Consider the following 14,320-nt stretch of genomic DNA (forward strand, 5'->3'; position numbering starts at 1 on the left):
AAACAGGTTTTTTACTGCCGGTGTGCGACCTCAAACCAAAATGCCAATTTTCCCAGTAAAATGTTAAAGTGATGCCAGAAAATAATATTTCTGTCGCAGAAACGGTATAATTACTCCAGAAATATGAAAACCGTGTCAAATACAGTAGAGCGTCAGACGGCAGTGACAGCTTTGTTTTAACTGTCCCTTTTTTCTGTAGAGGAAGTAAAGAAACATTTGCCCACAAAATGTAGTAGAGTTAAAGTATAAAGTAGCAAAATGAAAGAAAAGTTCCAGTACCTAGATGTTTTACTTACATACAGTGCTTGAGTAAATGTACTTAGTTACATCCCACCACTGGATGTAGAGCCGTGTGCGTGTCCCCTGACATCCCTGCTGACACACATCTGCAGTTTTGTGACGGACGGACTAGATGTCTGCGATGTGAACGTTCCTCATTGTTCTCCTTAGCAATAATCTTATAATAACAGAATGAACAGATGAAGCAGAACAGGTAGCTCTATATAAAGTCCATAGCAAATGAGTCACATACAGATAATGCTAATTATTAATTTTATCAGAAACACACACACATTCACTCAGCTTTCATCGAGTTGAGTAGTTAGATGGATCTTTAGTATTAGTTTAATGCTGCATGATGCCAAACTCAAGGTTTCATATCATGAGACATCCATACGCTTATGATTCATGCAATAGTAGCATTCATTTAAAAGTCATTACTGTATTAGTAATAATAAAATAATAATAATAACAATGTATTTGTATAGCACCTTTCAAACAGAGGTACAAAGTGCTTTCAAATAAAAACTGGACACATTTAAATACACACAAAGAATGGAATGAACAAAAGAAAGAGCCACTGAAAACAATATATAACACTGAATATAAAACAAACAAGTCATAAGACATAAATCAAGCCACATAAAAGCAATTCTTAAGTGAGTTTTTCAAAAGATATGAAGAACACCTGGCAGTGTTTGCATCACAGATTTTTGGAACTTAGAGATGATCAGCTTTTCAAAAATGTTTATGAGATGATGAAAACAGGTTTGGACCCCTGAATGTTTTTGCGGTTTAGTTCCAACATGACTCCAAGATATCTGCAATGCTTGCTTATAGACTGGGAAAGAAAACGAAGACTGTTGATAACTGTCATTTTTTTCAGTTAAATCAATATGAAATATATCAATTTAATATTCATAGCTCATTATCGTTATATGCAAACAGAGGTGGGAGAAGCACTCAGATCTTCTACTTGGGTAAAAGTAGAAGCACTCAGATCTAGTACTTGAGTAAAAGTAGAAGTACTCAGGTCTTGTACTTGAGTAAAAGAAGAAGTACCAGAGTGTAGGAATACTCTGTCACAGTAAAAGTATTCAAAATGTTCCTCCAGTGAAAGTAGAAAGTACTCTCATCTAAATGTACTTAAAGTAGCGACAGTAAAAGTAGTCATTGTTTGATTGGTCCATTTCAGAATAATATCTCTGATATGTTTTATAATTATTGATCATTAAAGTGTTCTCAGAGCTGGTAAAGGTGCAGCTAGTTTGAATGGCTTTGTATACTGCAGGGTAGCTGCTGGATTTACTGCAGGTAAACTAAAGTCTGATTTAAGGGCTGATCATATTTACCATCATTAATCCAGATCTGTAAAGTTACTAAAGGATTAAATACATGTAGTGGATGAAAAGTACACCATTTACCTCTGAATTTTAGTCGAGTAGAAGTACAAAGAAGCATAAAATTGAGTACAGTACTTAAGTAAATGATTTGGTAACTCTACACCTCTGTATGCAAGCAGTATTAAAAACATTATCATTTCCAACTGTGATTTCCGTCGTGTTCTTGTTTATCTTTTGAAATATAGCCCTTATTTTCTAAATGACATCATCACAGGTACTCTTATTTCCCGTTCATAATAACTCTAAAGCCACAATTAATATGCTACTTTATCAGACATTAGCACAAATCCTGATTAAAGATGAATTATGGCCGTTTCTCTATTCTTTTTTTATTCACATCGTTGCCATGTCTCTCATGGGACAATTAGGTGGGGTGGCAGGTACGGTAGTGGCATAAAAGAGAGAAAAACAATCGTCAGGAGTGTGTTAATGAGTGCTGCCACAGCGCCTGTGAAGTACACACCAAAGGCAAACTGGGAAAAGATATCAAAGCAGAGAGAAATCCTGAGCCCAGCGACAAAGCCCCCATGTAGCATAGAGAGAAAACAAGTTGACAAAGCTGAGAGAGGAGGAGAGGCGACGCTCTCTGCCCTCAAACCACAAACCTGTCTCCAGACCTGACAGGCCCGGTACGCAGCGACTGTTGTTACCACATATTAATATTCATCAGACACTTCCTGAGGGAGCGCCGAGCTTTCTCTCTGAAGAGATGACATGTTTGAATATCATTTACCTGTCTTCCTCTTTTATGCCTGCGCCAAAACCACAGTTCTACGCTGCCAGAGAGCTGTCAGGCTGATGAGCGCTGAGAAGATAGTTTCATTTGGAAGCAGTTACAGCGGGATTTCACTGTTTGTAGGTTACTTTACATTGACACTGAGATCACATTATGCAGGAGATCAGATCCCTTTACTGCTCATCTGTTGGCATCTTTGTCTTACTTTTGAACCAAACATAGTTTACTAACTTTTGTTCCACGTTAAAAGGGTGGCAGCACTTTTAAAACAACTAGAAGGACACCTCTGCTAAGGCCAATGATAACCAAATGGTCCTGTTCAGTGGTGAAAAGTAACTAAATAGATTTACTCTATTGTACCTATGTGCTTTTTTAACATATTTGCACTTTACTTGAGTACTTTCATTTTATACTACTTTATACATATATTATACTGGATAAAAGTGCCTAGTAACATAAAATGTAAAGTGTCTTTAAGCACCTAGAAAAGGGCTATAAAAATACCATGTATTATTGTATAATAATAATAATATCATTACTAAATCTTGCAATTTTTTTTGTATAAATGTATTTTAACATCCACATTTACTTTGTATATTTAAAAACACATGATATGCTGATAAAGTATACAGTGCACTACACACTAAACAAACTGAAACGTTGACTTTAATTAAATAGCAACAAATCTCATGCATCTGTATTAGGCTAGTTGAAAGCAATAATATTAATATCTAACTTAATATTATTGCTTTCAACTAGCCTAATACAGATGCGTGAGATCTTTTGACTTAACTTGTAATGGAGTATTATAGGCAGTGTTGGGTGTAACGCATTACAAAAGTAACGGAGTTACAGTAATGTATTACTTTTTGCTGTAACGCAGTAATATAACGCTCACAATGCAGAGCTGCAGGCTCACAATGCAGAGCTGCAGATTCACAATGCAGAGCTGCAGATTCACAATGCAGAGCTGCAGATTCACAATGCAGAGCTGCAGGCTCACAATGCAGAGCTGCAGGCTCACAATGCAGAGCTGCAGGCTCACAATGCAGAGCTGCAGGCTCACAATGCAGAGCTGCAGATTCACAATGCAGAGCTGCAGATTCACAATGCAGAGCTGCAGATTCACAATGCAGAGCTGCAGGCTCACAATACAGAGCTGCAGATTCACAATGCAGAGCTGCAGGCTCACAATGCAGAGCTGTAGGCTCGGAGAAAAGAACAGAGAAAGACAGGAGAGTGCGCAGGCTGAAGCAACAGAAGGTAACTTTCTCTGGGTCTGCTGCTTGAACCCAGAGAAGTTCAGAGATTCGTGGCAGAGTGTTGAAGATCTGCAGCCTCTGTCCTCTGTGGAATCACCGGCTTTTAGAAAGCTTGTCAGCCAAATCCCCGTTAACACACCAATGACAAGGTGAGCTAACGCTGCCATAGAGACTGGTTCATATACAGCAGGTCACAGTGCCGTGCAGAGGCTCCACTAACATGTTATTCATAACACACAGAGACGTCATGCTACCGGTATCACATAATATAATAAACTACATTTTAGCATTTAAAGCCATACGTCTGTGGTTATTTTGGTGAAAGTAACTCAAAGTAACGCAAAAGTAGTGTAACGCATTATAGTTCAGAGACACTTATAAGTAATATGTACTGTATTACATTTTGGAAGTAACTTGCCCAACACTGGTTATAGGACCATAGTACTTCTTGATCTGAGTACTTCTTCCAACACTGTCCTGCTTCCCGAGGTTGGGTAGTTGAATGTGTTCATGAGCTTTAAGGCTTGTCGGACACTACGATACTATTGCTCGGATTGTTTAATCTTGCTATCTGTTTCTGAGTTACTGGTTTGATGTTAGAGAGCATTTACCAGCATTTCCTCACCACAGATTATATTTTCTGATTATCCCAACACCACATGAATGCACACAATGTCTTGCAATTCACCATCATCCAGATCTACTCCAAAATGGAGCAGGTTCCTGCTTGACCATCCTTTAACCAAGTTTCATGAAAAGCGAGCCAGTAGTGTCTCCTGCTGACAGACAACACACAGAGCAGACTCTTCACCTCGCCTTGGCACAGTTAATTACAGTTTGAGTGCAGGCAAGATTATGAGTTTGGCATCAAAAAGAATCTGACTCTCCTGCTTTGATTGCCACAGTGTTTGCTGACTGCTTGGTAGGCTTCAAGCGTTCTCACTGCCTGGTGTAGCTGTCGGGCACGGCTGCCTGTAACTGTTAAAGCGTGTCAATGTGAGCTTTACTCGTAGTACTGTAGAGACTAACCCTTAATGGTACTGGATATGAACCATGTCTCCATTCAAATTCATTTTTAAATGTAATAAATGTTGATATCTGTTGAAATTGGCATTCAACATGTTGCTGTACACTGGATTTGTGACTTACTCTTACTCTTAATAAAATACCATACGAACCAAAGACGGTAAAATACAGATACATTGATCATCAATGAGCTTGCTTTCCTGCAGACTTCTGCAATAGTACTCTTCTGTAATGTTAAAATGTCCTGTTTATGGGTTGAACCTCTCCTCACTCCCTCTTCCTTCTGTTGCAAATCACAAACATTATTTTGACATTTTGTTTATTGTCCGATAAATAAAAAACTGAGCAGAGGAAACTTTTCTGATACTAACAGGGGGAAGTGACATTGTTCTGTTGTCTAAGATAATACATTGAAGTCACGGTATTTATTTTCACTTTGATTTATTCGCATTGCAGTTGATTTAGATGAATCCCAAGATAACAGAAGTGTTCCGGTTACATTACTTTACACTGTTATACTTGGATTAGATTACTGATTATATTTCTTGACAGTTAACTAGTAAATGTAATGGATTACATTTTTAGAGTAACCCTCCCATGCAGTCTATGAAAGACTCTTATCATGAATTAATGACAGGATACACCAGATCCGGGATGACAAATCTTCAGGGGACATGCAAGTCGCATGTTTCATGTCATTTATCATTTATTTGTTAATGTTTAAATGTATGTGCAATCATCTGAGTTCATCAAAAATACTGTAATGTGTTACAGGATAATGTAAGAGAGGGATCTTGAAACAAAAATGTAAACTTTTGGAACACTTCTGGATTCAAACATAGATGAACAGGGCATACAACTAGAAAAATTGATTTGTTTCTGTGTTTTTAGAATATATAAAGATAACTGTTGAGTCACTTCGGTGTTCATTCTCCACCGTAGCCACGAGGCGATACCTTCACAGACCTAAAACACGGCAACTTCTTACCCAATGGACAAAAAGCAACATCTGGCGTATTGGAAAAGGTTCCATAGTTTAACAGTTGCCATGGAATTGATGGCTGGCTCCATTCCAGACTGGGAGTGATGGAAACAAAATGAAGGTCATTGGAAGTGTCTTCTGTTCTAACAATTATCAACTCTGGTTAGAGAGTTTAAAAGTTTGACTGAATCGTAACAAATATAAATAGAGGAAACAACAGTTTTACTCTATTTGCGGTGTGTCTGTGACTTCAGTGGAGACACACCACAAAAAAATAGGAAAGCATACTTTCTACTGGCAATAAGAAAGGCAAATCTGTTTATCTAGCACATTGCAACCACAAAGCAATTCCAAGTGCTTTAAAAATAAATAAATAAAAACATTGTGACAAATTAAAACAGGCTGATTGAAATATGACAGGTATAAAATACAAAAAAAAAAGTGCACTCTAAGATGTGAACAGTGACTGGATTTAATAAAAGGTGGCGGCAAATAGAAAGGAAGTAAGCAGACCTGCAGTTTCCTGGTAGTTTGATCCAGAGTTGTCTTTGTTCCTGCTCTCCCCTATGGTCATGAAGGATGAGTCAAGGCCGAAAGAATGAGATTGCAGATGCAAGCAGAGGCAATGGGTTTTCACATGGATGTATATATATATATATATGTAGAAGTGGATACAGCGTTGGAGGCGGGGCCTCGTTCATTCCTATGAGAGCTGCTCATTGGCGCATGAAGACAAAATGGCCTGAGATTCTCGAGATTCTCGAGGGCAAAACGTCACAAATTACCCATCATGCCTGGCTGTTAAGAGCATCGAGCACGGGCAGTTGAATTTCCCCTTAGGCCCCGCCCCGTTCTCCCGCTCTCGACTCAGTGGAATGAATGGAGAGAGAAAATAAACCTGGATTCAGCTTTTAGCGCATTTTACAACTTTAAGGACTTAATGTTTTTAATATGGGCTATACTAGGGTTCATACTGGGTAGTTTATTTAGTTTAAAAAAACTTATCCACCGATTTAACAGACCTCTCTTTCCCAACATAAGTCAATGGGAAAAAGTCTTTCAGGGCTGGGTGACATCACGGACTGATGCAGAAGTTGCAGTACCGCCGTTTGGCCACTACGAATATTTTCTTCAGAGTCCGGAGCACTTCCTGTGAGCTTACATCTCCCTCATGGTCAGCTTCCTAGGGAAGTGTTCCAGACACGTCCAGCTGGGGGGAGGCCACAGCGCTGACACGGGACCAGATGAAGGTCTTACATCTCAACGCCTTGGAATCCCCCATCAGAAGTACATACAGTAATGTAGCCATGAAAAGGGACGTTTGGAACCCCCTACTGGAACTCCAGATTAGCTGATAGATGGATGGATAGACCCTTCAGTGCGTTCAGGAAAGCACTACTCGTGCTTGTTGCCATAATAGTGTTGTGTAAGAAATAGCCTCAGATAGCATGTAGCTAATATTGTATTGTATATATGAGTAGAGGGAAAAGGACGCGTGGAGCTACATACTAAACGCACCACCTCTACCTCTCACTCATTGATGCTGCAATAATACTATTACGTGTTTAATAACTAATAAACCTCAGAAGGATTGCATAATAGAATATCTGGCGTTTCCCAAAGTCAAGGAAGCATGCTCAACTGCCGTCCTTTTAAGGACGCTACGTCATAGAGCGCCGCCAAGCACCGTTCCAATGTCAAGAACATTCAAAAACTCGCGCCCTTTGTTTTTGAGAGTTCTGAGAATTTTCAAGGTTGCATCGCATCACAAATATTTTGTGCCGTATTACGTTATTCATATAATGTAAATGCAAAAAATGCATTAAGCTGAAAGACCTGTGCGATTTTTCAAACATGTTTGCAACATATGGATACGTAGCCTATTTTGCATGAATTGTATGCAACGTAGCTGGTGTATAAACACACTACTGTGAATACTGTATCATTGCCATGATACTGATTTTGACGCAGAGATGTAAAGATCGCAAACTAATGAAGAGAAAGGAAAGGATTTACAGTGTTAAAATACGCTTGCCCACCTCTGTTACTCGCTCACAAGATTAACAATTAGTGCGCATTTCCTGACCGTATAACATAAACTAATGATTATTTACGTATATATATGTATGTATGTTTGTGTTTACTCTTTTTTTAGGGACAGCCCAGCAAACCGAAACGTTTGTGCGCCTGGGGGTGGCGCACAATCATCTGTTTAGGGGGGGATACGGCCATTAATGGCTATTGGTGAGAAGCTCTTGCGGGATTAAATGTTGTTAGACAAATGCACCAATAATTTGCAATGTTTGTAATGTACCTATGTAATTGTTATTTATATCATTTATCTATATGTTGATAGCACTTTGATTGAGCATATGAGCTTGGAAGACCAGGTCACTCCAGTTCAGGCAAAAAAAGAAATGGGACAACCTGAATAGTAAATATAAGGTGAGGAGCAAGATGACAGTAATCATTAAAACATATATTTTTTAATTTGAGGTGCATATTGTTTTAGATTAAGTGCCAGAGGGAGGATCCCTTCCTCCAATTTATGAGAGAGGACATCCTGTACCAGCGCCAGGCAGATGAGCAAAGGGAGAGGGAGTCCAGGGAGCGTTCGGACCGTTTTTTCTCTCGCCTTGAGCACCTTGTTGAAAGGCAATAGATAATTATAATTAAAATAAATTAGGGATGCACCGATACATCGGTGAGACATCAGCATCGGCCGATGTTAGTCCTATATACCAAATAAGGTGACATCACCGATGGCAGTCGCCGATGTTTATGTTTTGCTACGTGACCGGGAGAAGTCGCATTAGCGTCGTTGTTTTTAAATCTGACGGACCAAATCTGAAGTCAGGGCATCATTTTAAAGGATTAGAACAGTGACTGTGGGTCTGCCATAACTTTAAAGTCATTCGGGGGGGGGGGGCCCGTCTCCTCTCCTCTGTGAGGAGCTGCTGCTGCACGCTGCGCATGCTGCAGGACCTCTGCCCCGTGTACCGGGTGTCTGGAGGATCGGTAAATTAAATCCATTCTTCAGTGTTCTTGGGAGGCCGTCGTATATATTTGTGACTTTGTTATACTTGCTGCCAGTGTTCGAACTATGCCGAGATTTTCGGGGGTCCCATTTTTCTCTCGGGGGGGGGGGGGGCGCTTGCTCTTGCGCTTGACTCAGAGCGCGGATCTCGAAAACACTATTTTAGAGACCCCCCAACATTTCCAAATCATGTTTTCGGGGGATCTCGTGTCAGTTTCAGGGGATCTCGGATCCCCCGAGTCCCCCCGTAGTTCGGACACTGCTTGCTGCTACTCCCGTTAACTTCCAGAAACTTACTATGGCTCGCTCAACCTCTCTCTCGCGCTTACACATACACACACGTATCCCACACTCTCTCTCTTAAAGGGATAGGCTGCCTTAGTCTGCATTGTGCTACCATTACAGTTTACATAGTAAAACATCGGCATCGTTATCGGCAAAAATGTTTTTCTTAACATCGGTATCGGCAACGGCCGACATTTTTGCAATCGGTGCATCCCTATAATAAATATATATGTTTATCCAAAATGACACGTTCTTTCTTTGTCTTTTTTTCCTGCATACTAGTAATTTACCAGTGTATGGTTAGAAGCGCGTGGTTTAAAAGCGTAACGCAGTATTAAAAGCGTGAGCAGGAGCAGAAGCGCGTCCACACTAGATAGTCGTTCCAAACTCCGAACGCTCTGAACACCAGGTAGCACTCTAGCCTCATTCTTCATAGAACGCAACTAGCAAGGAAGTGTTCTAGCAAGTATGCTTCCTTCACTTTGGAAAAGGCCTATCGTATGTGGAGGCTTCATGACTACGCTAGCAAGATGGCGACAGTGACGATATAGGAGGACCCGCCCCCGACGACATCAGCCAATAGAAGAGTCCGGAAAACCCCATGTGACGACAAGGGACCAATAGGATCCAGCCCCCCGCTACCAACCAATGGAGGACGAGACCAGAGCTCGTCTGATTTTGAAATTGTTTATTTTTATGACCGAAAAGGGATGGTAGCACAAAAGATGTTGGTATCGTAAAATCGATCTCTTTTTGTTCCCGACGGCCAGACAGTTAACTGCTAAGAGAGCGGCCTGTGAAGCGTGTTCCGAACTATTGAGCCCCAGCTGTGAAACTTTTGTAAAACCTACTGCTGCATCCTTTTATTAAATACTCCTTTTAAAACTTATGAGGAGCTTCACTTTGTTTTCTTTTAAATCTACTCCTGGACTTCGAATAAAAGAACATTTCATACAGTTGCCATGTTTGCAGATTTCACCGTTGCAGAAACCAAGCCTGTTCACACAGCACACCAGAAATATCCTGTTAAAACCGGCTGTGTTCAAAAACACCAACATGTTTGTGTGTGTGTGCAAGAGGCAGATATTATTTCACTTCCAGATTACAAAGCAGCCGTGAAGTGAAGGCACTTGGCCTCTCTCATGTTAATCTGCTCGTTCACATGGAGATGTGCTTCTACAGCCGAAGCACCACTCAGAGTGTGTAATTAAGCAATGCAATGCAAGTGTGTGTGAGGTAAGGATCTCACATCTGTGGTCTGTGGTGAGTCTGCAGTCACCTCGACGACTGCCTTAGACCGTCCAATCCTGTCACACGCACACACACTCACACACACACACACACACACACACACACTCTGACAGGTACTCTGATCTGAGAACGCATTGAACCGCCTGTACAGCCCTGGCGCTCAGTTACCTCTTTCATGTGCCCCTCTGGCCTCAGGGACACTCTCCCTCTCTGTGTGTGTGTTGCTTCATTATGAGCACACAGAGCTTCAGCCTGCCCAACAACACATCAGACAGACTGGGGAAAGTAGGAGGAGAGGGATGTGAAAAGATGAAAGAATTGACAATGAGTAAGACATAGACAAGCGGAGAGGAGGAAGATGGAGACAGGATGTGAGGGGGTGAAACTGACAGAGGAGTGTAGGTAGGCGCTGAAAAAGCTACGAAAAGAAGAAATTAGCAGGGAGAGAAAGAGAAAAGAGAAACCGGGGGAAGGTGGGCCAATTTGATGGAGAGGGAGCGATAGGAAGAGCTATAAAGAGAAATGGAGTTGTTTTGAGTTGTTTGTTTGTTTGTTTGAAGCTGTTCCTGCAAAGCACTTTGAACCAATAACACTAATGAAGCACAGAAACTGCTGCAGAAACCAGCAGGAGAACCAAACACACATAATCAGAAAACAACTGACAAACAAGAAGTGGAACTGCAAAGCAACTTGTGAGTGTTTAATAGATTCCTCAACAGTAAAAAAAGCAAAAAGGTGTCAGTGCTTTCCGAAGAACATGTTGTGATCGGAAATCTTCGTGGTGAAAAGGCCAGTTAACCCTTACATCAAATAAACACTCTTTTCTGTTGTGCTATTCAGTTGTGAGTTGTTCATTTTTGCAGATGTCCGCAGTAGACGTACTGTAGATGTTACTCGTTATGTGGTGCTTAAAGGTTCAAAAAATACATTAAAAAAAACCAACAGCAATGTCTCTTTCCAGAATTCATGACCTGCTTACTCAAATGAATCCACAGCTGTTGTTGTGAGCATTTCTTGTAGGAACTACTTTCTTTCTGCCGAACTACACCTCCCTGTTTTAGTGTCTCCTGTTTAATCTGCTGTAAATGCAACCTTCACACTTCATTGACTTATTTAGTTTGCACTAGTGGTGCAGTGATCACGTACATTTGTAGGCCGACCCTGAAGTTCACCTCCAAGGCTCTGCAAAGAGCAGTGGGATTTCGTCATTGTATTTTGATATAGGAAATGAGTTCTGAAATGTAATAGTCTCTTGCAGTCACGTGTTTATCACACGTAGAAACTTCAAACATTTAAAATCTCTTCAGTTTTTATTAAGAACAGATGTTATTTAAGGCTTTTAAGCACAAACACATTCAAAAAACTGTTGACTTGACAGGAAGTGGTCAAATGCTGAGTTACTAGCGGGTTTTAAGACTCTTTTTTTGCATCACTCTATAGAATTATAAACCTCCAAAAAAGAATCCTAAGCAAACCTCCTAAACCTTACTGTAATCGGTCATTTCAAGAGAATTTCCGAATGCACAGATCTTCATTACTGTTAGACTATTATTTTTACTATACAGTGTTGTCTTTTTTTCAAATTCATGACAAAAAACGTTCAAGTGTGTATTTATATCTGAATAATATGATTCACTTGAGATGTAAACAGTGCTACGGACAGCTGTGTGTCATCTATCAGACAGCAGCAGGTTTTTTTAAATGTATGTATTCGTTCACTGAGGAAACAACGACCACTGTATGCAGAGCAGACCTGTGTACCTGGGGTCTGACTTCAGTGTGTTACATTTTAACAGGATGAGGTACCGATGGGAAACCATGGAAACAAAGCACACAAAAACTCTGCTGGCTGAATCACCCGGGCACAATTACTGTGCTGCCTCAGCCTCCTCCATTCTGTTGTTTTTCACTCATGCCTTCCTTTTACACTCAGAAATAGCAACACGGTGCTGCAGCGAATCTGACCATGTGTGTACGCCTGCTGATGTACTCTATGCTACATTTGTTATGGGCATGTCATTGCAAGGGTTTTTGTTATTGTTTTAAAAATACTAAGTGTGTCAAACGTGTGCCAAACTATAGTCACACACCCGTTACAGTTTTTGACATTCAACTTTTGATTCATTAGAAAAAAATCATGGCAAATTCAGTACTGTTAAGTACTATATAGCCTAACATTATTTTTAAAGGGGCCCCATCATGCTCATGTTAAGGTTCATATTTGTATTTAGCAGTGGTGAACCGTCAAGGCCTTCAAGGTATTCAGAGAAAACCCTAGAACCTTCAGATAAAGTTCATTCAGTGGTTTTGTGTTCGAAAAAAAATGCAACCACTCGGATATTTTTCTGGGTCTCTGGGAAAAATATCATTCAACGATATATTCTATATCCTTGATAGAATGCCCTCGCCCTTAAACTGAATGAGAGCGTACATTTGGATTTGATTTGTAGCCAATGGCGTATTCTTTCAGATTTCCGCACGGTTCCAGGGTACTGTAGAAGACCTGTTAGTTCACTGGCTCCAGACAGAGGATCTAGCTAAGTGCTAGGAAGCAATTCATTTTAAGTTTTATTATTTTTGTACGTGGAAATGGCAACAGGTGAAGATGATGTTGCGGAATTGTTGTTAGTGCGACCATTCAGTGAAAAGATAGATATTATAAAAACAGGCCGTCCAATGCCCGACACAGTACCAGTAATTCAAGTATGTGACTGCCTCCTTGACGTCCGTCTGACAGAACAACCCCATTTTCAAAAAGGTCCAGTTGTGATATGGTTCAACACTGGTATTTAGTGTCTCTCCTGGGACATGTCTCCATGCTTTAATGTTCAAAAAGCTCTTTATGTTTCTCATACTGCCTGTGCTGCAGCTCTTCTTTTCACCCTCTGTCTGAAACCAGAGCCCAGTCTGCTCTGATTGGTTAACATGTTGTGATTGGTCAACTGCTTAGAGATATCCCACCCCTTAGTCTATCATCTACAATATATTGGATTGTAGCCAATAGCAGTGGGAGTGTTACATTGTGACAGTGTTAATTTTGGCAGCTATTTTAGATTTAGTCTTAGTCTTTGGGCGAAAATGGTTATTAGTTGTAGTCACATTTTAGTCCTTTTTATCCTTCATAGTTTTAATCAACAACAACTCAGAACGTTTTAGTCAACTTTTAGTCAAAATGTTTTCTCTGTATAAACTAATTCAGTTAAGCAAATACAGGTATCTGAAATTGGAATCAAGTTAGTATCAAGTGTTGAAATTCGTAGAGCAACATCTCACTCTCTTAACACTTTGTGTAATATCTGGTGTTAAGGGTCATACAGAGGCATATCGCCTATCCCTTTAAGAGAGAGAGAGGGGCGTGGCGCTGCATGTGTGTTTGCATGATAGAGCAAGCGTGTATGTGTCTATAGAAGTGAGCGGAACAGCAACAACAAAAGCATATGTGTAACAGGTTTTAATAAATACAAGGGCCTTTGAATGTCCGATAGTCCATCATTAACACTTTAGTCCCGTCTCGTCTCGTCAACGAAAACAAAATATAGATTTCATCATAGTGTTTATTATCAAAAATCTATGTTTAGCTCGTCATCGTTTCGTCTTAGTCATGTAAAACGTCAGTCAACATTAGTCAACGACCTTTTTTGGTCGTTGACGAACATTTTTCGTCATAGTTTTCGTTCACGAAATTAACACTGCATTGTGATGTCCTTATTTTACTTAAGTAAACAAAGGAGTCCAATGGAGGCAATTCAGGCAGGGGGGAGTGTGCGGGAAAAAAACTCCATCTGGAGGAAACACAGAGATTTTACCCTTTGCAGACCATTTACATGCACACAAAACTTGACTACAGGAAAAGGAGCCCCAAAAGCAGAATCAAAGCTAGCCCGTTGTCCATCTCTTAATGCTTTCTCATATCCTGTTTCATCTCTTTGCTCCAACATCATTGGTTTCCACTTGAGATGTAACTTTTTAAAAACCTCTCACAAATATATTTAAAAAAAAGGTTCAGTAATTATCTGAAGCAGTTGGTCACTGTAGTATCCGTGGTTGTGGGAAGGTGTG

The 14,320-nt window shown here is 40.3% G+C and overlaps 1 protein-coding gene across 5 annotated transcripts in view; it reads left to right on the forward strand.

Moving 5' to 3' along the window:
• Window positions 1–14,320, forward strand: part of prkcz (protein kinase C, zeta) — a 136,146-nt gene that overhangs the window by 102,158 nt on the left and 19,668 nt on the right. The window contains exons 17-18 of one of the 5 annotated variants that reach the window (XM_063892654.1): window positions 7,844–7,932; window positions 9,502–9,828. The exons of the other annotated variants lie outside the window; for them this stretch is intronic. Of the exons in view, the coding sequence (XP_063748724.1) occupies window positions 7,844–7,932; window positions 9,502–9,553 (141 nt within the window). The 3' untranslated portion in view covers window positions 9,554–9,828. Of the gene's footprint in view, window positions 1–7,843; window positions 7,933–9,501; window positions 9,829–14,320 lie in introns of those variants that run through there. 5 annotated transcript variants of the gene reach the window in all.

The sequence above is a fragment of the Eleginops maclovinus genome, chromosome 1 (assembly GCF_036324505.1).
Source record: "Eleginops maclovinus isolate JMC-PN-2008 ecotype Puerto Natales chromosome 1, JC_Emac_rtc_rv5, whole genome shotgun sequence".
Lineage (NCBI taxonomy): Eukaryota > Metazoa > Chordata > Actinopteri > Perciformes > Eleginopidae > Eleginops > Eleginops maclovinus.